This window comes from Cetorhinus maximus, chromosome 3 (assembly GCF_964194155.1).
Source record: "Cetorhinus maximus chromosome 3, sCetMax3.hap1.1, whole genome shotgun sequence".
NCBI classification, from domain to species: Eukaryota; Metazoa; Chordata; class Chondrichthyes; order Lamniformes; family Cetorhinidae; genus Cetorhinus; species Cetorhinus maximus.
In genome coordinates, this window is record NC_135881.1 from 181,658,126 (window position 1) to 181,683,263 (window position 25,138).

The 25,138-nt window shown below is 43.8% G+C and overlaps 1 protein-coding gene across 6 annotated transcripts in view; it reads left to right on the plus strand.

Moving 5' to 3' along the window:
• The window catches only part of LOC144679077 (catenin delta-2-like), a 1,449,546-nt gene that overhangs the window by 231,888 nt on the left and 1,192,520 nt on the right, over positions 1-25,138 (plus strand). For 4 of the 6 annotated variants that reach the window (XM_078539356.1, XM_078539360.1, XM_078539354.1 and 1 more), the window contains exon 2: positions 14,657-14,738. In XM_078539356.1, the coding sequence (XP_078395482.1) occupies positions 14,717-14,738 (22 nt within the window). In that variant the 5' untranslated portion in view covers positions 14,657-14,716. The remainder of the gene's footprint in view (positions 1-14,656; positions 14,739-25,138) is intronic. The other 2 variants (XM_078539355.1, XM_078539357.1) reach the window with 1 other exon arrangement.

Consider the following 25,138-nt stretch of genomic DNA (forward strand, 5'->3'; position numbering starts at 1 on the left):
TCTGTTTTAATTTGACATTGCATAGAAGGGATTGCCCACCTGTGTCACCTCCTACGTGCTTGGATCACTCACAGTACATTTGCATGATGTTTTAGTTTTCACAAAGAACACAAACAGTTAACCTCTGTAGAAGATATTTCCTCTTCCTTTTCGAGTTGCACAATTAACTTAATGAAATTTCTCCTTCTGATATATAACTTAAAGGAATATTAAGATGCATGTAGAGGTTGAGCCCTGTATGCTTCATTTAATATTGTTACTTAACAGTTGATTTATTGGTAGCATTAGAGAACAGATTTCACAGAGAGAAAATTGGAGGGAGAGGGAAGAGGAGAGTAATGATATAGGATTACTCGACTTGAAATCAAAGGATATGGCATAGCTGACCTTGTATTTTACTTCAACTTAGGGCGAAATTGGTTTTGGACAGTAATGCAAAACAGACGATTGTAAATTGGCATCCTATTTTACACACCAGCCAATTTTCTTTTCAACTGACTTCTATTGGGGTGTAAAATGGCCTATTAATTCATGTTTGATGTTTTGCACTACTGTTCAACACCAATTTCATCCCCAGTGCTATTTATTTTTGAAAAACTACTTTGAAACTATTGTTATTATATTCCTAAAATAGTGGGCCTGCATTTGTTTTTAAAAGAAAGACTTATATAGTGCCTAATGACCACTGGAGGCTCGGCTAGTCTGCATATCATTTCTCAGGTGAAAATATGAGCATTCATCCCACACCCAGGCCTCTGTCAACCTCAATCTTCAGACAGCTGCAAGCCTTGAGAGTGGCTTGTTTGACCTATCTTGCCACCTTCCTCTTCCTTGATGCACAGAGAAACTGGGCCTACTATCAATATGCCCGCATAAAAATGAGATTAAAGTCTAGAACTTGCACTGTGAAGAATTTCAGAGAGGTACCCAGCATTTTATATACTGCTATTCGGTGAAACATCCGATACAAAGATGTAGAATGTACTGGTAAGTTCTTCACTCCCACAATCAATGCATAGTGCTTCCTGTGAACTCTCTTAAATCTCTTACAACAGTGCTCCCCATTAGTGCAACTGCAACCGGATTCTAACTCCCATTGTATTCTTTATCTAAGGCGCAACTTTGCTAACTTAGCTGGATCCTTCCACCAACTACATCCAGAATTGACAATGCCAGCTTCTACAGTTATTAAACACTGGGAAATAAATTTTGCAACTTGGCACCTCCCATACCATTTAGTTGCTGCAAAATTTTCCATGCCTGGCTTCCTATCGGCATCACTCACTCTTGCACTGAATATACTATAGCTATTCAAATGATGACATTATGATACAGCACTCAATTTTCCAGGGTTCCTTTCAAACCTAGTTAGGATGGACACTAAAGGACAGCAAGATTATGCTATCGTAGTGCAAGGTTGCTGGGTGGCTATCAAAGCACCTGGACCTATTTGATTTCATGCAAGAGGAGCATGATTAAAGATATGCCAGGGAGATCAACAGGCATCAGAGGCAGACTGCCCACAGTGGATGAAATTACCAGCAATCATATCTGCAGGCCTAGGCACAACTGCCGAAGGAACTGTCTGTGCAGGCTGTGGTTCAACAGAGAGGCAATTACAGAGCTGAGTCGTCTTCAGCAATGAAAACCTTTTCCAAAGCCATTGCCAAGCCAAGGCTCTCTGCTGCCTAAACTTCTTTTTTGCCTACAGACCCTTCCAATCTAGCATAGAATTATCTTCAGTTTTGCCCTATTTGCTTACAACAGATAATCCAAACAACTGCTACATTGCGCAAAATCAGTATGTCCCCATGCAGCACGACCATGAAAGGGTTACCCAATTTCACCACAGCTGCATTTCACAGAGATCGGGGATAATAATGGTTTCCATGTAGCCTTCTAAGTAGTGGATTTTTGCTTCACCGCCGCTTGCTCCTCCTCACCTGTGAACTTCGTCTACCTGAATGCTACCTCCCAAAGTTCACTATCTACATCCCTTATGGGTTCCAGAGCTGTGGTGATGCTCTTTGGTATGGTGGAAGTAATGAGAGGTACTAGCTTCAGAGTTACTGGCAGTGAAGGTGGTCTGCTTTTCCAAAGCCAGCAATGACAGAAGAGGAACATATGTTTGGATATTGGCGAGACACTTTCAACCAGAGCTTGCATCTCAAGCTGTATTAGGTGATGTTTTGGTCGCTCTGTATATGTGTTTGTTAGTAAGCAACAGAACATGAGTAGGATGCTACTCGCTCTGCCCTTAGGTGAAGTGTTCACATTTGCAGCCAGATCACATTTGCGTTGCAAAGAGCAATTACCGATCTGCTGCTGCATCTAGTGTAATTGAGTGATCAAAATGCTTCGTGTGTCTCTTGTACAGGAATGATATGAAGCAATATTACTTAGAAGCTCCACCTGTCGAATTAGATCATTCAAAGGGCAGAATTTTGCCCTTGGATGGTGGGTGAGCTCGGCGGTGGGCAGACCGACGAGGCCCGCTGCCATTTTAAGTGGGCGGGCCAATTAAGGCCTGCCCAGCGGCCTGCCCGACAGGAAGCACTATGCACGTCCTGTTCCGGGGGGGAGGGAATTCCCAACTGTCAAAGTGCGCTCTTTCGCGCATGCAGACTGCTCCCTGAGGCAAAGTCCTGTCTCAGGGAGATTAGTGAAAGGTAAGTAAACTCTAAAAATAGATAAATATTAAAATTATTAACATGTCCCCCTCATGTGACAATGTCACACGAGATGGGACATGTTAATAATAAACATAAAATTTATTAAATTTTTAAAAAACAAGTATGAAATTTCATCCCGCCAGTGGATGAAAGTTTCATTAATAATCTGTAGCCCGCTGGGGCTCCTGGCCTGCCTGCCCGCCTTAAGGTTGGCCGGGCAGGGTCTTTAATTACTTTAATTATCCTGTCAATGGCCTTAATTGGCCATTGACAGGTCGGCAGGTGAACAGCTGATTTCGCTGTCCGCCCGCCTTCGTGAATATTTAAAGGGACCGGGATGACGTCGGGGGTTCCTCCCGACATCATCCCGCGTCATTTTCCATCGGTGAGCGGGCCCCGATCCAAATCGCCGAGGGGAAATTCTTGGCCAAAGCCATGCACCCTTGGTGGCACAGGAGTTAATAATACCATGGCCAGGATATCCCGGTCGGTGAGCGGGGCTCACTCGCCGACACGTAAAATGATGCGGGATGACGTCAGGCGAAACTCCCGACGTCACCACGCCTCATTTCAATTTTCAGGTCGGCAGAGGCTTAGCCGAATCAGCTGTGCTCCCGCCAACCTGTCAATGGCCAATTGAGGCCATTGCAAAGCACTTAAGGTTATTAATGGACCTGCCTGTCCAACCTTAAGGTTGGCGGGCAGGCCGGGAGCCCTGGCGGGCTTAAGAAAAAGCATGAATAAAGTATCCACGGGCGGGATGAGGTTTCATGTAGGTTTTTAAATTTTTAATAAAAGTGTAACTAAAAGTGATGGACATGTCCCATCTCATGTGACAGTGTCACATGAGGGGATATGACAGGGAATTTTTTTTTTCTATTTTTAACATTTTTTAATGTGGAGCCGATCTCCTTGAGGCAACACTTAGTCTCTGCGTGAAAGAGCGCACTCTTGGCTCAGGGAATCCCCCCTCCCCCCACCCGCACAGGGAGCGCGTAGCGCTTCCTGGCAGATGTCACGCTGGGTGGGCCTTAATTGGCAGGTAAAATGGCGGCACGCCCCCAATCAGGGGCGCCGATTGGAGGTGTGCCTCCACGCGCCTGTTCCTGAACTTCCCCCCCCGGATGGGAGGGAAAATTCTGCCCCATCAAAACCTGCAATAGTGATCATGTGGGTCACCCAGGTATGTGCGAAGGTTAGGCCTGCACCCTGTCTGGAATTTGCTTTATGTTGACATCATGCCCTATGGATAGATATTACCAGCCTATGCGAAGTGCATAGTTACTGCGGCGCAGGTAATTCCTGGCTATACTCCGATTAGCTCGCTATCTGTCCTTGTGGAGAAGTATTGGATATATCCCTTCGACTGCTCCACTGTGCCATACAATTGAAAATGATGCATTCTAACCCGAACAAGTTAGTGCCACCTAATAAGCAGTCCAAGTCCTTCATGACTGGAATTGAGAAATCTAACAACCACTATTACTGATTAAAACATGTCTGTAGTACTGGGGTTCTGGAGAAGAAGCTAAAACTTTCTGCTTCCCTCCATGCAGATCTCATTAGCACTAAATTGTTGCTTTATATTTTCCCCCAGACTCACCTGTAGCACAAATGGCAGTAGGTCCACTGCATGCTTCAAAATTCCAACTCATATGAGCTTATGAACTAGGAGCAGGAGTGGGGCACTTGGCCCCTCCAAGCATGGCAGCTGCGGCTTAGAAATCGCAATTGTGTTGGAATCCGTGGCTTCAAAGCTTGTACTTTTGGAGATTGACCCTCGCTGAAATGGAAACTTCAGCTACATGAAAGGGAAACTGAACTTTTAAGTAAGGGAAAAACCAAAACTAAAACTGAAGTGGAAACGGAAATTTCATGTTTCTGGGGAAACCAACACTGGCTGAAATCAGATTAAAAGAAGACACAGAGCCATTTGAAATTAGATCCCAACGTTGCAGTACTGGCAGTCTGAGGAAGACGGAAGCTGGATCCAGGAGCTCGGAATAGGAAAATAGGTTGCTGCAGCTGTTTCGGTTACTTAAAGATAACATTGATGGATCCACATTAGAGGAGTGTTGGTGGCATTGTGGTAATGTCACTTGACTGGTAATCCAGAGGCCTAGGCTAATGCTCTGGGCAATATGGGTTAAAATGCTACCACAGCAGCTGGTGGAATTTAAATTCAATTAATAAATCTGGAATATAAAGTTAATATCAGTAATGGTGCCAACTATCATTGATTGTTGGTTCACTAATGTCCTTAAGGGAAGGAAATCTGCCGTCCTTATATGTGCTGGCCTACATATGACTCCAGGCCCACAGCAATGTGATTAACTCTGAAATGGCCTAGTAAGCCGCTCAGTTCAAGGGAGGCAACAAATGCTGGCCTTGTCTGTGATGCCCACATCCCATGAAAGGATTTTTTAAAAATCCAAGTCGTCAAGACTGTTGTGAGCAGAGTTTATAAGGCTCTGTAGACATGTGCCTTTTTGTGGTGAAGATAGGTTGGTTGGGTGCTGCTGTCAGCTGGGGATCAGGCTGAATCCTCAAAGAATGAGAGCTGAAATTGTACGAGAGAATGTTCAGAGCTTTGAAGGGCGCTGTGGCTGAAATTAGTACCATAGATGCTGAGTGGAATGCCTAGTAAATCTGTGAGGACTATCTTTGTTGTATCTGCTATTTAATGTGTAATTTATAGGGCAGAATTTTGCCCTTGGCGTGCGGGGGCGGGCGGGTCGTGTGGGAAGTCGATCGCTGCCCGCGATTGGGCCCCGAAGGCAATTGCACGCTGGCGGGCCAGTTAAGGCCAGCCCAGCACGAAACGCGAGCGGCAGCGCTTAGCGCTGCCTGTGCGGGCAGGGGGAGGAGTGCGAGACGGGCGAGCATGACCTCCAACGCATGCGCGCGAATAAGCACTACATAATTTACCTGAGGCCCCAGCGAGATGAAAGCATATTTTAAAAAATTAATAAAAATATAAAAACGTCATGAAACATGTCCCCCTTATGTGACTCTGTCACACGAGCAGGGACATATTATTAATAAAAAATTAAAGTTTTTATTTTATATTTATTTGCTTTTGGAAACCTCATCCCTCCTGTGGGAGAGTGAGGTGGGGGGTGGCGGTGGGGTGGCAGGGGGAGTGAAATAATGAGGGAGGGGTGCAGAGGCAGCTGGAGCGGAGAGAGAAATGAGAGAGAGGTTTTCACTGCTGTACTGGTTTTAGTAAAGTTGGATAAAGGTGAACTGGTTCCAGCTGAAGGCAGCTAAAAGTACTGGTGCAAACTCAGCAACTAGGAAACCCAATTGGATTTCTGATGATTCCGGTAGAATTACCAGTTAGTCGGTTATCTCCAGTAAAATTCAGCTGAGACTAGTTCAAAACCAGTTCCTTCCCGCTCAGGCCAGTTCAATCTCAAACTGGTCTGAATTGATTTTTCTTCCTGGGGCGTTCTGACAATTTAGCCTTGCAATAAGACTGTAAAAAATAGGGAGAGTCAATCAAATAGGGAGAGTCTAAAGTCCAGCTGCCTGATAGGATATTTTGAATTTAGCATATTAACATGTTGTGCAATCTATGATTTCTACTCCTCCCCTTTGGAAGCTAATCTCCTAGTTGTTAATTTTACATTTCGATTTAAATGTTCTGGAGATGAAGCTAACTGAACCTCCCTGTCGCTTGCCATTTTAACACTCCACCCTGTTCTCTTGCCCACATGTCTGTCCTTGGCTTGCTGCATTGTTCCAGTGAAGCCCAACGCAAACTGGAGGAACAGCACCTCATCTTCCGACTAGGCACTTTACAGCCTTCCGGGCTGAATATTGAATTCAACAACTTTAGATCTTAAACTCCCCCTCCCCCCATCCCCACCCCGTTTCTTCCCCACCCCCCCCCCCGCTTTTTTTTCAATAATTTATATAGATTCTTCTTTCCCCACCTATTTCCATTATTTTTAAATCTAAACTAAAACCTTGTTAGTCTTTCCACCCCACCCCCACTAGAGCTGTACTTTGAATATCCTGTCTTCCATTCTTAATTAGCACTTTTCTCAGACAAATATCACCACCTTCAACACCTCTTTGACCCTTTTGTCTGTGACATCTTTTGATTATCTGCTCATCTCCACAATCACCACACCCTCAATGTCTCTCTCTCTCTCTCTCTCTCTCTCTCTCCCCCCCCCCCCCCCCCCCCCCCCACCCACCTTAAACCAATTTATATTTCTCCCTTCTTCTAACTATGCTTCAGTTCTGCCGAAGGGCCATGAAGGCTCGAAGCGTTGACTGGTTTCTTCTCCGCCGATGCTGCCGGACCTGCTGGGTTTTTCCAGGTAGTTCTGTTTTTGTTTTGGATTTCCAGCATCCGCAGTAGCTTTTAGCTTTTTGTTTTTATGAATGTGAGGTGATGTTTTTTCTGGGACTGTTCAGTTTTACTGTGGCGTCAATGAATTGTCTCATCAGGACGTAAATTGACTTCCAGGCAACCAATGAGACAAATCATTAGATAGCATGTTCCCCTACTTAATGCACCTGAGATGTTTAGATCATTCTTTGGACTACTGAGTCGCAACTTGCAGAAAGAAGCCTCTAGACCCAGGGCTGTATCTACCGGTCAGTGAGAGGGGGCGGGGCCCACTCACCGACGCGTAAAATGACGCGGAGTAACATCAGGCATGCGTCCCAACGTCACCCCGCGTCATTGACGTTTTCAGGTCGGCGGGCACACAGCCAAGTCAGCAGGGCGCCCGCCGACCTGTCAATGGCCTATTGAGGCCATTAAAAAAGTAATTGACATCATTAATGGACCTGCCCGTCCAACCTTAAGATAGGCGGGCAGGCCGGGAGCCCTGGCAGGCTTCTGAAAAAGCATGAAACCTCATCCACGGGCGGGATGAGGTTCCATGAAGGATTTAAAAATTCCAGAATATGTTAAAAGAAAAGTTATGGACATGTCTCAACTTATGTGACACTGTCACATGAGGGGACATGGCAGCGAAAGTTTTATCTCGTCTTTATTTATTGTTTCACTTCTGAGCCGATCTCCCTGAGGCAACACTTTGCCTCAGGGAGATCTGTGCGCTCTATCGCGTGCACTCCCGATTGAGGGAATTCCCCCACCCCCCTCCGCCCACACAGGGAGCGCATAGTACTTCCTGGCGGACGCCTTAAATGGTCCGCCCACGTAAAATGGCGTCACGCCCCCAACCAGTGGCGCCGATCGGGAACCCGTGCCCGCTCCCGCACATCCCCCCCAATGGGGGGAAAATGTTGCCCCCAGTTTTTCAAGCAGTCAGAGGTCAATTTTCTGGAAACTGCATGGTGAGACGCGAAAGGCAGGATGAAACATAAGGTAAATGAGTTAAAAAATACTGTCCTTTAAATCACTCCTTGATAGTTAATTTTCAACTGGTTAATGCCGATATTCTTAATTTCCTTCTCCGCTATTTTAAAGGAGGTGTTAGGCCAGTTAATTTAAATAGGTTTTTGTCTCCACTGTAATATTGAGAAGAGAAATTTAAGATGAACGCGAGGCATTCGCACACCATTATTCATAACATAATTTCAGGCTCATTATTTGAACAAAGCCAAAAAGCATTAAATAAGTAACAGGTAAAGATCAAACAAAAACATTTCAGAAAAGGATAAAGAGAGGCTGTTAAGAGCTTAGAGAATAGAGAAATTTAAACTTGCAATTTAAGTCATATTAAAAAAATCCATTTGTGTTTATTTATGTAGGCTGAGTTGGTTCTGATATCTGAATAGCTTTTCCCCTTCTGAAAGGCCCTGGCTCCCTGAACAGGCCATAATTTACAGTTTTGAAGTGAAATTGATGTAAATAATGGCGTGTCCTGGGGTGCCAGGGACCACTAGGACTTCCTGGCAATGCAAGGGTCAAAATAATTCAGGTGGCAGAGGAACAGCTGTGTTATTGTTCGAAAACACTTAGTGTCAAAATTGCTTCTTGATTGGAATGATAAATCAGTGTAACAAAACTTGTGCTGTCTATTCATTCCTTCCTATAATGATTTTATTAAAACAACAACAATCATTAATTTAAAATTAATTAAAAATGATTGCTTTCTTTTTCAGTGCATTTCTATCCCCAAAGTGACCAGTGACCTCCATGTTAGAAGCAACCTTGTAAATGTGAAAATCGCACAGTGCATGAGAAGTAATATGCCATTGGTGATCCAAGCCATTTATTCCTATACAATTGACTGGAGTCACATCAATATATAATTTCCATATGCTTCTAGCAGCAGTGGGGCCCAGAAAATGCAAGGTAGCAGTTTCTCTTTTCATCGATGTGGCCAATAGTGACACTGTGGAAATGTTAGGAACGTAGAAACAGGAATAGGCCATTCAGTTCCTTGAGCCTATTCTACCATTCAGTGAAATCATTACTAACCTGTGCATTAACTCCATCTACCCACCTTTCCATAACCCTTAATATTGTTGCCTAACAAAAATATATCAACCTGGGTTAGAAATTTTCAGTTGACCCAGCCTCAGCAGCTCTTTGGAGAAGAAAGTTACAGATTACTGTTGTGGTGAAGCAATAGTAAATTGTAACTCATCTTAAAAAATCTTGTAACATACTGTGGGAAGAATTTTCCCCCTGTCGGGGGGAGGAAGTGGGCAGACGTGTCTCTGATCAACACTTCCATTTGGGGGGGCGCCGCCATTTTACATGGGCGGGCCAATTAAGGCCCACCCAGCGTGACGTCCTAAGTCCTAAGCTAAGTGCTGCCTCAAGGAGATCAGCTCCAAATTTAAAAATGGTAAAGGTACAAAGGCAAAATTTCCCTAACATGTCCCCTCATGTGACACTGTCACATGAGTTGGGACATGTCCATCACTTTAAATCAAACATTTATTAAATTTTTAAAAACCCTCATGAAACCTCATCCCACCCATGGATGGGCATTCATGCTTTTCCTGAAGCCCACCAGGGCTCCCGGCCTGCCCCCCACCTCTAAGGTTGGACGGGCAGGTCCATTAATGAGGTTAATGACTTTATCAATGGCCTCAATAGACCACTGACAGGTTGGCGGGCATGCAGCTGATTTGGCTGCACCCCCGCTGACCTGAAAATCGAAATGACGCGGGGTGACGTCGGGAGTTCTGCCCAATATCATCCCGCGTCATTTTACGCTGTCCACCCGCCTTCCTTAAGATTTAAATGGCCCGGGATGCCATCGGGGATTCCTCCCAACATCATCCCGTCTAATTTTCCCCTTGGCGAGTGGGCCTCGCCCCCAAACCGCTGAGGGGAAAATCCTGGCCCTACTATGAGCACACCACTGATGTTGCTTCAGGCTAATTGGCAAAAATTAGTGTTACCCCCTTCATTAATGCATAGGAGCCCATTAAGAGTTGGTGCCTCATCCAGGTTTCCATTTCACGCATCCTGATCTCCGCTCAGAGGAAGTTTATGGAAGTTAAGAAGGGTTTTCTTTCATAATTTAGCAAGCCTACCCTTTGCTACCTCCAGCAAAAGACTTGCCCACTCTGTGGGTGAGTATAGCCAATTTTTGCTAGTCAGATATGAAAGTGAACACCCAGTAGCCAATCCTAACACATCCATTGTATTGTAGTTTGAGAATTTGAATTCAATTTTAAGAAATATGGAAGTAAAAAGCTGACCTGTGATAATAGCAGAACTGAAAGGGTGCAGCTATCAGAAAAGATGGAACAGGGTAAGGTTCTTTTCTCTAGGGTAGAATCTTACCTGTGGCGGGTGGGCTGGGCAGGAGTGGGCAGGGGCGGGCGCGGAGCCGATCGCCATTTTACACGGGCAGGCCAATTAAGGCCCGCCCAGCATAATGTGCGGCCGGTAGCACTCAGTGCTACCTGTGCGGGCGGAGGGGAGGAGAGAGAGTCGGGGCCTGTGCTCTTTCGCGCATGTGTGCAAAAGCGTGCAGCAATCGCCCTGAGGCACGGATCTATCTCAGGGAGATTAAGTGGATAATAAAAGCTTCTGAAAAATAAAGTAAAAAATTATTTAAACATGACCCCTCATGTGTCAGTGTCACCTGAGCTGGGATATGTTTGTGAAGTGTACAAAATGTATTTATTAATTTTATAAAACCTTCAGGAAACCTCATCCCACCCATGGATGAGGTTTCCTGGAAAACACAAAAGTTGCTTGGGCTCTTCGCCTGCCCACCAACCTTAAGGTTGGACGGGCAGCGTTGTTAATAAAGTCAATTGCCTTCTTAATGGCCTTAATAGGCCGTTGGCAGTTCGGCGAGCGTGCACAGCCGCCTCTGGCGCCGTCTGCTGGGACGCACGCCCGACGTCATCTCGCGTCATTTTACATGTTGGCATGTTGGGCCCGTTCTCACACACCCACGGCAATATTCTGCCCCTAGGAAAGGTAAAGTTGAGAGGTGATGTGATAGGGATCTTTAAAATTATGTAGGGATTGAATAATGTGGGTATAGAGAAAGTGTTTCCACTTGTGGGTGAGTCCACAACTAGGGGCAATAAATATAAGATAGTCATTCTTAAATCCAATAAGGAATTCAGGAGAAATTCTTCACTCAGGGAGTAATGCGAATGTGGAACATGTTACACTGTGGAATAGTTGAGGCCAATAGGGAAAACTAGATTATTTTCTTATTGAGATATGAGCGTCACTGGCAGGACCAACATTTATTGCCCATCACTAAATGCCCTGGAATAGGTGGTGGTGAGCCAGTTTCTTCAACCGCTGCAGTCCATTTGGTGTGGGTACACCCACAGTGCTGTTAGGATGGAAGTTCCAGGATTTTGACTCAGCCACAGTGAAGGAGCAACGATAAAGTGCCAAGTCAGGATGGTGTGTGGCTTGGAAGGGAACAAGATAAATAAATGAGGAAGGAAAGAATAGATGGATACGTTAATAGGATGAGATGAAGTAAGGTAAGAGGAGGCTCGTGTGGAGCATAAATATCGGCATAGACCTCTTGGGCCGAATGGGCTGTTTTGGTTCTATGGGCAAGAGTTTCTGCTTTGGGTGCAATTGATGATCCAGGCACATGATACCGTTTTCAGAAGTTTTTTGTCTGTTCAAATTTCCACTCAAACTCACTTGCATATCGGTGTCCTAAAATCTCCAGTGAACCAGCTCAGTCAGGCAGCGTTTTAGAAAATAAATTTACACAAAATATTTTTGCGCTGAAAAAAAATCCCTTAATCTATTAAGGTGACAAACTGATGCAATTTTATTATAACAGCTGAAAATGGGTTTATCACGAAAAATAAACAGTTTTAATCAGCGTTTATAGTTACATCACCTGTGAGTACCCCAATTTAAAAAAAAAACATCAAAAAATATTTATTACCTACATTGCACAATAGCCAGTTTCTTAATAAATTGAGAAAACGATTAATGTTTAGAATCTTTTAAAATATGCTTTTTGGTCCCTTTGTGTCTTAACAATAATGCTTGATTTCAAGAGTAACGCAGAGACTTGTAAACGGACACGATGAACAGAAACTTGAAGCTGGATTTTACGTGCCCCGACTGGGTATGTTTTTGATGAGGGGGCATGTAACATAATGCGGATGCCCAGCCCACCACATTCCCACCCACCCCTGAGCTCACCCCACACCCTAACAAGCAAGATGGGTGGGCGTCAAAATCGGCAGGCCACCCGCCCCATGCAAATAAATAATTAAGGGTCAATTCAGCTTGTTAACAAGCCAGTTGACCTCGATAATACACTGCTCACGCTATAACACAGCTGGCATGGGCTGTCAGGCGTGAGCGGGAAGGCTGTTTTTAAAAATGGTTTTTAGAAGGGTGGGAAGGAAGAGGAGGTGTTATCTTTGGTGGGTGGTGGGGGAGGGGGTGCCCTTTGCACACCGGGGGGCAGCCCTCCTAAGATAGTACCCCCCCCCCCCTTTTCTTCTTACTCGCCTGTTTTCCAAAACCCACCCTGCCCACTCCCTGCAGCCCTGCACTACAGAGCTCTTGGCACTGCCGGGACCGCTAGATCTACCGGCCGATCTCTTGAGGGCGATGTCCCACTGTGAGCCAATTTAACCAGCCTGCAGCGTGTCTTGGCTGTGGGGCGGCCTGGCATAAAGCGAGTCAGCTTCTAGCTGACTTTCCTTCCAGGGTGGGGGTGTTGTTGTCGGTGGGGGTGGGGGTTTTATTCATTCACGGGATGTGGGCTTCGCTGGCTGGGCCAGCATTTATTGCCCATCCCTAGTTGCCCTTGAGAAGGCGGTGGTGAGCTGCCTTCTTGAACCGCTGCAGTCCATGTGGTGTAGGTACACCCACAGTGATGTTAGGAAGGGAGTTCCAGGATTTTGACCCAGCGACAGTGAGATTTGTGGCGCTGTTCATCCCCACATAAAACGCAGCCCTCGGAATGATGATTAATTGATCTGAGGGTCTGACCAGTTGTACAGGTGAAGCCAGCTTCCAGTGTGATTTTTTAAACCAGTGCAAAATATTGTGGAATCTCCATGTGCAATGGACATAATTTGCGCTTAGAATTCCCCAACCTTTTTGTGCCAGTTTGGCCGAATTTGGGTGAATTGGATTGGAACTGGAAATTCTACATCTATTGATTTAGTTTCAAAATGGATCCCAGCTTTCAAGAGAATAACAAGTCTTCAGGTTTTCAGCTGTGCAAAGTTCAAAAATAAATGAATGAATTTGGATTAATCCAAAAATGAGCATTCTCAATGTGGTTATAAAACGTCATATAGAAAAGTGCTGCTTTTCCAGCCATGGAGTCATGTTTTTGTGTTCAGAGGACGCTCAAGTAATAATTGTTCAGCCAGTTTCAAAATCCTTGGGAAAAATTGTCCCCCCCCCCGTTGCGGGAGCGGGTGTGAGCGTGTGGGCTCCCGATTGGCGGCTCGGGTCGGGGGGCGCGCCGCCATTTTACGTGGGCGGGCCACCGTCACATGAGTTGGGACATGTCCATAACTTTTATTGCAGCCATTCATTAAAATTTAAAAACCTTCGTGACGTCTCGTCCCGCCCATGGATGAGGTTTCATGTTTTTTTCACAAGCTCGTCTGGGCTCCCGGCCTGCCCGCCAACCTTGAGGTTGGACGGGCTGGTCCATTAATGAGCTGAATTGGTTTCTTAACGGCCTTAACAGGCCGTTGACAGGTCGGCGAGCGTGTAGCCGAGTCGGCTGCGCCCCCGCTGGCCAGAAAATGTAAATGACGCGGGGTGATGTCGGGAGTTCCACCGATCGTCACCCCGCATCGTTTTACGCGTTGACATGCGGGTTCCACCCGCCCCCCCTCCCTCCACACTGACGGGAAAATTTCTGCCCCTTAATAACAAGACAGACCTAAATATGGTAAAAGCGTTGAAAAAATTCAATTAACCACACTTGGATGTCTGCCCTGTCAACACACAGCCTACACGATTCACTACAGTGTGGGATATGGCTTTACATACATGAGGGCACAGTTTGGATGGGTAAATACTTATTCTATCCCCGCCTGCCCATCAAATTGCCAGCCAGATGTGATGTGCCATTCCCGGTCCAGTGGGCTATGCTATTCCACACTGCATGCCATTCTTCGGCCAAATATTAAGAGGTGCAAGATAGCGGTACACGCTGTGAGTTCCCCTTCCCAGCCTCCCTTTGTATTCATTTGGCAAGCTACAGATTTCCCATCCAGGCAATTCTAAAACGGATGATGTGCATTTAATTTAGATTTTTATTTTAAATATTAATTTTATGGAGTGTGGCAAAAAAGGTTTTCTCTAATTTTTCAGTCCTGTCATTATACCTCCTTATGTAATGAGCAACGGGTTGGCAAGTAATGGATTAAGTCATACATAAAACAATATCATAGAGTAAAACGCCCTATCTTTGTAAGAAAAAAATTATGTCAAAATATGCTGTTGAATAAAAAACAAGTAGATCTAATATAAATAATTTTAATGCTTTCTGCAATAGTATTCTGTCCATTCTGCTCTCACCTGCAACACTCCTCACCTCCATATATTCTTTCTTCAGCAGGAAGAGCATGTGAATGGCCACAGACACCTTCACTGATTCTGCCACCAGTCCTACCCCATGGCTTTGCCGACAGCAGGAGGTAAGCTGACATTAAATGTGTAGATTTTGTTTCAATATCACCAATGTTTTCAGGGGGAAAAAGGCAATTTTTATCCTTTGAACTCAATGTGTATGAATTGCAATTGCTGCTAATTAAGGTCCTGAATTATGAGTTCTTTAAATATTAAGGAATCTGGTGTTTGTGGATGAAGATTTTCAAAATTAATTTAAAGAACTGTCCTGGCGTCCCTATGTACTTAATCAACCTTTTCCATGACTAGTTCAGGCAGGACCACTTGATGAGAACTGTGGTCATATCTCTACTACAGTAGTTGTAGTTTTTGTTTTACATCAGCGTTCTAGTGGAAGGTTTATTCAATCCTATTCTGCAGTACAAAAAGACCATTTTAGAATTTCAAATATATTTTAATATCATTGGTAATTTAAACTTTTGATCACATTACTCACTTTCCTTTTCATTATTTTTGCTGAGGCGTATGCTATTTTCAAATTCTCTAGTCAAGATGACTTTAGCTTCCTGGGTTTTAATGACAAATGCTTTTTCTGCGGAGTACTTTGGGTGTAAAGCATCACTGAGCACTGATGCTTTCTGTTTGAATTGGTTAAATTATCCACAGTTTGGATCAGTGACATGGCTTTCCCATAGTGCTTGGCAGGAAGATGTATTTATCCTAGTCAACAATGTTCATACAATGCCAGAATGCTAGCAAGAACACCTTTTGTTATTTCTGGAACATTAGATCCCATGGGTAATCTCAAAATGCATTCTGAAATCAAATCAATTCAGTGGCTCAGAGGGGGCCTCAACAGAGAGCTCCACTTTTGGTGGGAAAGAATCTTTCTGTTCAGGAGTCATGATAGGTGTATGATGTGATTGTTCCACTTTGTAGTGCGGTCAAGTTACACATTCACAATTCTCATCATACATTATGGTTTTCCTTAGCAAGTGATAATAGTACTCTAATATTTCAAATAAGCCAGCACAGCATTCTTTAATCATAACAGTAAAGAAACCATATAGCGTAGCTATTAAATTAAGACTATATTGAAAAGTGATTTCAAGGGGTGCATTGCTTTAATATTGGGGTTTAGTGAACATTTAATGGTTGGTAGAACCACAATCGATCAATCTGATGGTAATAATGAACTGAAAAGATCTTTGCATGCATGCTATCAATTCAAGTTTCAAGTTTCCTACTTCTAGCACAGTACCTCCACCTTATTAGCTGCAAATCAGCTTTGAATATTGATGCATGTTGATTTGTCGGAAATTATGCTTAGGTTGAGCTGAACTTGTTTTCTAAATCCTTCCACATTTTGTGGAAAAAGGTGTATTCTGTGATTGCGATTGGCTCCTTCTATCTTTTGAAGCAAAGGTCCAAGGGCTGAATTTTTAGCTCGTCAGGTGGGCACGCGCCTGACCTGACCGAGCGTAAATGACGTGCGATGATGTCGGGCGAGTGTCCCGACGTCATCACGCACTCGCGCGCTATTTCTGTCGGTGGGCATGCGCCGGAGCCGGCAGCGCACTCGCCAACAATTAAAAAGCCCATTAACGTTATAATCGGAAAATTTTTTGCTGCCCGTCCAAGCCTACGGTTGGTGGGCAGGCGAAAAGACCAGGCGGCCTTTGTATTTTTTTGGAAACCTCATCCACAGGCAGGATGAGATTTCCAATAGCAAATAAAAATTGAATTAATCACATGTCCCTGCGCATGGGCAGAATTTTGCCCTTGGCGGACAGGTTCTGCAGGCAGGAGTGGTCCGGGAGCCCGTGTTCAGGAACGGACCATGATTTCACACTGGCGGGCCAATTAAGGCTTGTCCAGTGTGAAACACGAGCCGCAACGTTCAGCGTTGCTTATGAGGGCGAGGGGAGGAGGGGTGCGGGCCGAGGGTGAACCCCGAGTATGCGCGTAACTCAGCACTTCACCACCTCCCTGAGGCAAAGAGCTGCCTCAGGGAGATGAAGTATTGTTAAAAGAAGAAAATGAAGAAAATAAAAATGTAATAAAACAATGTTATTAATTCGATTTTAAAACATTTATTTTATCTTTATTTGCTCTCGGAACCCTCATCCCACCCGTGGATGAGGTTTCCAAAAAAATGCAAAGGCCACTTGGCCTTTTCGCCTGCCATCGCCAACCCATTAGGTTGGATGGGCAGCAAAAGATTTAAGTTAATTGATTACTTGATGGCCTAAAAAAGCCTTTTAATTGTCGGCTCCGGCACCCGCCCACCAGCCGAACTATCACGCGAGTGCGCGTTGACGTCGGCAGGCTCAGCTGAGGTCAACGCGCATCATTTCACACTCAAGCGGGTCGGGCATGCGCCCGCCCATCGAGCAAAAATTTCTGCCCCGTGAGTCACGTTGGAAGACATGTTTTATTACGCTTTTAACATCTTTATTTTTTATTTTGAGAACTGTTCATCTCCCTGAGGCAGCTCCGTGCCTCAGAAATTTTCAAGTGTGCACCCGCGCGCATGTACAAAATTCACACTCGCCCTCCACCCCTCCTCCCCAACGCAGGCAGCGTTGAACGTGCCGTTTGCCTATACATTAAGGCCCATCCAGCGTGAAACCCGCAGTCCGGACTCAATCGCGGGTGGCGCTCGGCTTCCTGACCGCCCCCGCCGAGCCCGCCCGACAAGGGTAAAATCCTGCCCCAAGTGTAATCTGATTCATTGCCCTTTGAGGTTAGCAAGAGATGTGAATACCACCTTTAGCTACCAAATAATGTTTAGGCAATGTTTATGCATTATCTTAGCAGCTTGCTTCAGCATTGGAAGCTCATATCAACATGATTTGAAAGAAGATGATAAATCAATAACTTCTAATTCATGATTGCCTAATTACTGGACACGCTAGTCTGAAGAAAACACTATTACACTTGATATGTAAGAAAACATATCCGCCTAATGCCCATTTATGGTTGACCTTGCTGACATCTGTATTTATTGGTGATTTTTCCTATCTCTTTTAAATTAGGTCAGCTCATGATAACAGAGAAAAGAAAATCATGCACTTACCATTGCAGTTCCAAAGCACTTTACATCCAATGAAGTATATTTGAAATAAAATCACAGTTCTAATGTAAGAAAGCTGAGAGCCAAATTGCACGCAGCAAAGTCCCTCTTACAGCAATGTGATAATGACTGGACAATCTTTTTTATTCATTTTGGTTGAGGGGTATATGTTGGCCACCACGCCGAAGTGAACTTGTCTGTGCAGGGGCATCGTTCACATCCTCCTAAATTGGCAGATGGACCCCCAGTTTATTGTCTCATCCAAAAGAGGGCACCTCCGACACTGCAGCACTCCATCAATAATGCACTGGAGTGTCAGCCTAGATTTTCTGCTCAAGTCTCTGGAGTGAGACCTAAGCCCACAACCTTCGACAAACATACAAAATAGGAGCAGAAGTAGGCCATTCGGCCCCTCGAGCCTGCTCCACCATTCATTAAGGTCATGGCTGACCTGTTTGTGTTTCAAATTCCAAATTCCCATCTACCCCCGATAACCTTTGATTCTCTTGCCTGACAAGAATCTATTGACCTCCACCTTAAAAATATTCAGTGACCCCGCCTCCACCGCCTTCTGAGGCAGAGAGTTCCAAAATCGCACAACCCTCTGAGAGAAAAAAATTCTCCTCATCTCTGTCCTAAAAGGGCAACCCCTAATTTTAAAGTAGTGTCCCTTAGTTCTTGACTCATCTACAAGATGAAACATCCTTTCCACGTCCATTTTGTCAATACTTTTCAGGATCTTGTATACTTCAATCAAGTTACCCCTCACTCTTCTAAACACCAGTGGAAACAAGCCCAGACTGTCTAACCTACCCTCATGAGATGATCTGCTCATTCCATGTATCAATCTATTAAACCTCCTCTGAACTGCCTCCAACACATTTACTCCTTTCCTTAAATAAGGAAATAAAAACTGCACACAATATTCGAGATGTGGTCTCACCAATGCCCTGTATAACTGAAGCATAACATCCTTACTTTTATGTTTAATTCCTCTTGTAATAAAGGATAGCATTCCATTAGCCTTCTTAATTACTTGCTGCACCTGCATACTAACTTTTTGTGACTCATGCACTAGAACACCTAGATCCCTCTGCACCTTAGAATTCTGAAGCCGTCCTCCATTTAAGTAAACTCTGCTTTATTAGCCTTCCTGCCAAAGTGAACAACTTCACATTTTCCCACATTATACTCTATCTGCCAGATTTTTGCCCACTCACTCAACCCACCTATGTCCATCTGCAACGTCCTTATGTCCTCTTCATAACATACTTTCCTATCTCTCTTTGTGCCATTTGCAAATTTAACTACCATGCCTTCGCTCCCCTCATCTAAATCATTGATATATTTGGTAAAACTTTGAGGCCCCAGCACAGACCCCTGCGGGACTCCACTCGTCACATCCTGCCAATCAGAGAAAGACCCATTTATGCACACTCTTTGTTTTCTGCCAGCCAGCCAATCTCCGATACATGCTAATACGTTACCCCCTACACCATGAGCTTTTACTTTCTGTTGTAATCTTTGATGTGGCACCTTATCAAATGCCTTCTGGAAATCGAAGTACAGCACGTCTACAGGCCTCCCCTTATCCACAGTGCATGTTACACCTTCAAAGAACTCCAATAAATTGGTTAAACATGATTTCCCTTTCACAAAACCATGCAGACTCTTCCTAATTAACTTGAGTTCCTCTGAATGCCCAGCTGTAACCTCCTTAAAGATCCATTCTAACACCTTCCCCACGACAGACATCAAGCTAACTGGCCTATAGTTTCTTAATTTCAGATGCAGAGGCAAGAGTGGCACCAGTTAGCCAAGGCTGACACTTAAATGTTGTTGAAGATTTTTCTGTTTTATATTAGGCCCGTACAAAGAGTGTTTTTCCCAGTCCCATGAATCCAAATTTTTTTTGATCTCTAACTGATCACCCTGACGAATTTGGGAAAAGGCTGGCAACTGTTGGTCAGCATGTATTGTGAAAATGAGTGGAACTCTACTGCCTATACCCTAACCTGTAACAAGTCCCATTCACCCTTCACCTCTGAGCTCACTAGCCTACATTGGTTCCTGGTCCAGCAATGTCTCCATTATAAAATCCTCAATATGGTTTTTGAGTCTCTCAATGGCTTTGTCCCTGATATGTTTGTTGCTTCTCCAGCCTTACAACCCTTCAAGATCTCTGTACTCCTTGAATTCTGATGCATCCTCGATTTTCATTGTCCCATCATGAGGGGCTAGCAGCTTAGGCCCTGAGTTCTGGAATTCCCACCCGAAAGCTATCTGCACCCAATTTCTTTCTCCTCCTTTTAAGACACTCCTTAAATCCAACCTCTTTGACCAAGACCCCTGTCCTAATCTCTCTTTATGTAGCTCAGTATCAAATATTTGTCTGGTAATGCACCTGTGAATCTTCTTGAAAAGTTTTATTGTGGTAAAAGTGCTTATGAAAGTTGTTTTTGTGCTTTTGCAATTTGAAATATTTTTGTTGTGAAAAGTGTTATAACGGTCTCTATTATGGATGATATTAAGGGTTAAGAATGTAGAGTTTTGGGGCAGAAATTTTCCCTTGTTGGGCGGGCTTGGCAGGGGCGAGTGGGGGCGGTCCGGATGTTGACCACCACCTGTGATCAGGGCCGGACTGCAAGTTTGTGCTGGTGGGCCGATTAAGGTCCGTCCAGCGTGAAACGTGAGCAGCAGCGCTGCCTGTGGGGTCGGGGGGGATGGGCGGAGAGGGCAAGTGCGAACTTCGCGCATGTGTGTGGGTGTGCACTTGAAAATCTCCCTGAGGCACAGAGCTGCATCAGGGAGAGAAATAGTTTTCAAAATAAAAAATAAAGGTGCTAAAAATGTTGTAAAACATTTCCCCTCATGTGGCTCTGTCACATGAGCAGTGGCACGTTCTTAATTAAATTAAATTAATTACATTTTATAATTTTTATTTTATTTTTATTTGCTGTTGGAAACCTCATCCTGTCCCTGGATGAGGTTTCCAAAAAAATGCAAAGGCTGCAAAAGCAAATGCTTTTTGTTTGCTTGCCAACCGTAAGGTTGGACGGGCAGTGAAAAATTTATTTTAATTACCCTTTTAACGGCCTTAATAGGCCTTTTCATTGTCGGCGGGCACACTGCCGACTCCGGCACACGCCCGCTGACTGAAATATCACACGAGTGCACAATGACATCGGAATGCTCACCCGATGTCATTGTGCATCATTTTATACTCGGTCAGGTCGGGCGCATGCCCACCCACCCAACGAGCTAAAAATTCAACCCTTGGTTTCAGCTTAAGGTAAATTAGGGGTTGTTTATTTTCAGTTTGATTTAATATGCCTGGGTGTGTTTACAAATAATGCTTAAACCTTTAACCCAGTAAGAAAGTCCTGAGTTTGCTATGGTGAAAATTGCTTGGGGTGGAGCTGTGACCTAAAAAGAAAACTGGTTAGTATTGTTTTTTTTAGGGGCGGTGGTGGGGGGAAGATGTTAGAAAAGCTGACCTGGAGACTGCAGACATCCAGTCTGTTGTGTTTAACCAGATAACTCAGTTCTGTATGTTTAGAGGGGAAAAGAGGGAATTTTGGAGAATTTGGTAGGACCAAGTAGCTCTGTAAAGAGACAAGTCCAGCTACAGAATAGATACCAAAGGAGTGTCTGTGTGTATCTGGTGGGTCATGGCGTGTGACTATCAGCGATGCCTATACTTGGACCAGGAGGTCGTATTGGTAGGAAGGTACCATAGACCTGAGCTATGACCTGTGCAGCCAGGCCCAGAGAAAAAAGAACTGCCTCCCAGAGTGTGAGCCTGGTTAACAGCCAATCAGAGTGAAAGCCACTTTAAAAAGTTAGGTTGGGCTTAGTCTATTGCATTGAGTTTAAGGTAGAATCATTATCCTCTTTAGTACCTATTTAGCTATTATTGCTTCTGTTTGTTTTGTTAAAGTTTGTGTAGTAAAGATTCTTTTGGTGTTTCAGTTTAATCTTGGAGTTCTGTTGCTTATTTCCTTACCCTTGATTCTTCCACACGTTACGTTCTTTAAATGATCATGGTCTATCAAGATGGATCCTAACAAGTATCAGGCTTGTCCAGTATTCTCATAGCTGGGATCATAACAAAAAGTGGGGGCTCTAGCAGTATCTAAAAAAAATCCGTACATCTTTACAGGATTATGAAATCCATAAATCTAAGTGGGATTGTTGGATCTATAGAGGAAGATGAGTAAGTGGAGATGTGGAATTACGTGAACAGAATTTCGCAGTGAATTTTGCGATACTCGTCGAACAGCAGAATGGCTTTGTCAGTTGCTAAGGCTGGGATTTTCTGGCCCCCTCATGATGGGACCTGCCATGGGAGAGTCAGATGCCCAGCCAAAAGTCCATTGACTTTCGACAGAACTGGATGATCCCGGCGACAGGCATGGCTGGGAAATCCCATCCTAAGACTTTTCTGGAAAGGGAAGCTCTATCCCTGAGTGATTTGGAAAAAAACAACCAAGGCTAGGTTAATAGCATTGGCAGAGAAGTTGGAGTTAAAGTTAAAAGCAGGGGCTAAGAAAGGTGACATACTTGACATAATAGCATAGCACTAGGATTTGGAAGAAGGAGAGATTAATCCAGATTGTAATTCAGTTGAATTAGCTAGAATTCAGTTGTAGATGAAGCAGCTTGAGACAGAAAAAGAAATGAGAAAGCTCGAACTAGAAAAAAGAAAGAGCAGAAGAAATGTAAATGTGAAAGTTTGAACTTGAACTCCACAGAGAGGTTAACAAGTGAGGAAAAAGATAAAGAAAAGGAAAGAGAGCTTCAAAGAGAGGACGAACTCAGAAAGCATAAACTGGCGAAAGAAAGCTAAGGTTACGGGGTGAAAGAGAACCTAGTAGTTCGGATCAGGAGGGAAGTCCCACTCAGAAGTTTGAGTTAACCAAGGATCTTTTCCTCATGCCTGAATTCACAGAGGATGGAGTGGCAAGATACTTTATATCATTTGCTACAAGTTGCTACAAAATTGAAGTGGCCAAAGGACTCAAGGACTCTTAAGCTACTAAGTCTCCTGATGCTATGCAAAAGCTATGGGTGTTTAGTCAGTACGATGGAACAGGTTTGTAACTTCCATGAATACCCCCAATTCATATTTTCTCTTTCATCAACCAATCTGGAAGACAGGTTCAGAATAACAGTGTTCAGATTATGGAACAGTGAGAAAGGAAATACCTAAAGCTTATGAGTTTGTTCCTCAGGCTTATCAATTAAAGTTTAGGACAGTACAGAAGAAACCCAGTCAGACATTTGCTGAATTCGCTAAGGAAAGATAAATGGTATGGGATCGATGGTTTCGCTCATTGAAGTTAGAGCAAGCTTCTAAAAATGTGCGACAAGTCATGATTTTAGGGGAATTCAGGAATTGCATTCCGATAGCAGTTAAATCCTACTAATAAACATCAGGTATCAAAAGTCAAAGAGGCGGCAGCTCTGGCAGGTGCATATGATATTTTTCACAGGCAGCTGTGTGTTAGTTGTCATATGGAACTGACAAGGGAACTGGAGAAATAGAAAATTTGGTAATGGAAAAAGCGTTGGCTTTAAGGAAAAGACAGATGTGGGCCAAGTTAGCAGAAGTGATAACTTAGAACCTAGAAGTGAAGTAAAGAAAATAGTATGTTCCCATTGTAACAAACCCGAACATGCCAAAATGACTTGTTAGAAGCTAAGAGGTAAATTAGTTGCAGTAGTAGGGATGCCTAAGGAGCCTTCACAGAAGACTGATTTAGATAAGGGACTCAGTGATAAAACAATGGTACTAGTACAATTGCAAAGTGAGTTTTCAGAACCTACTAAAGCATTGGGGGTGCCTGCTCAAGATAGTCAGGTGGATTCTTCACTTAGTACAATGGGAAACAACTTACGGAAGGCAATAAAGATTTTGTTTCTAGGAGAGAGGCATTGCCTTATTCTTCCAATAAAGTAGGTAAGCAAATTAATATATTAGGGCACACTGGAACAATTCAGTCATTGCTGGTGGCTGATGATACAATTTGTCTTCCAGATGAGTTGATGAAAAAGAAAATATTAATTGGCGGTATTCATGGGAGTTACAAACCAGTTCCATTGTACTGAGTCAGCTAAAGAGTGATTTAATGAATAGGGATGTTACTATTGGAGTGGTTCCTAGTTTGCCTATGAAAGGGATAGATTTTATACTGGGAAATGATCTGGCAGGTTCAAGAACTGTGGCCTCTCCGAGAGTATTGGAAGAAACTGTGGAGGTGAGAGAAAATGAGATGTTGCAGGAGGAACATCCTGGATTGTTTCCAGATTGTGTGATAACTAGGTCTCAGGCTCATAAGATTAGGCAGGAGGAAGAGTCATCCTTGGACAAGGAGAATGGTTTAGAGGTTCAGTTATCTGAGACTATTTTTGAGAAGTTAAGTAAGGAGGATGACGCTTAAAGTAATGGGGTTGACATGTTTTGTCCAACTTCTTTAATTGAAGCCCAACAGGCAGATCCTGGTTTGATGAAAAAATGGAGACCACCTCAGATCCCGGCAGATGAGGAGTGGACAGTGTCCATCAAATCATAGTCCCTCCTGGTTATCGTAGGGAAATTTTATGAGTTACTCATGAAATTCCGATGGCAGGTCATTTGGGAATCAAGAAAACCCAGACTAAAATAATGAAACATTTTTATTGGCCAGGGTTACACAAAGATGCAGTTAAATTTTGTCAGACATGTCATATGTGTCAAATTGTTGGGAAACCTTCAACCATCAATTAAACCAGTGCCTTTGATTCCTATATCAGCTTTTGATGAACCGTCTAGTGGGACCTCAGTAGATTGTGTGGGACCCCTACAAAAAGCCAAAAGTGGGCATCAATATCTTACCCATCATGGATTTATCTACACTGTTCCCTGAGGCGATGTCTTTGAGAGAGTTACAGCAAAGGTATTAGTTGAAGGATTAGTTCACTTCTTCACGAGGTATGGGTCACCAAAAGAAGTAAAATTAGATCAAAGGTCAAACTTTATGTCACAGATATTTAAAGGAGCCATGGGTTGATTAGGGATAAAACATTTTAAGCATAGCAGCATAACATCCACAATCACAAGGAACATTGGAAAGGCGGCGTCAAACCTTGAAGACCACGATTACGGCCTATTTTCGGGAGTGCCCTGGAGATTGGGAAAAGTCTTATAACGGTCTCCTTTTGAGTTAGTATATGGACATGAAGTGAGAGGATGACTAAAATTTATTAAGGAGAAATTTATAAATCAAGGATCAGAAACTACATTTTTAATCTGTGTGTCTAAATTTCGGGACCGATGATTGAAGCATGTGAAGTAGCTAAGGAATATTTAAAGGTTTCTCAATGAATAATGAAAGACAGAGCAGGCAGAAC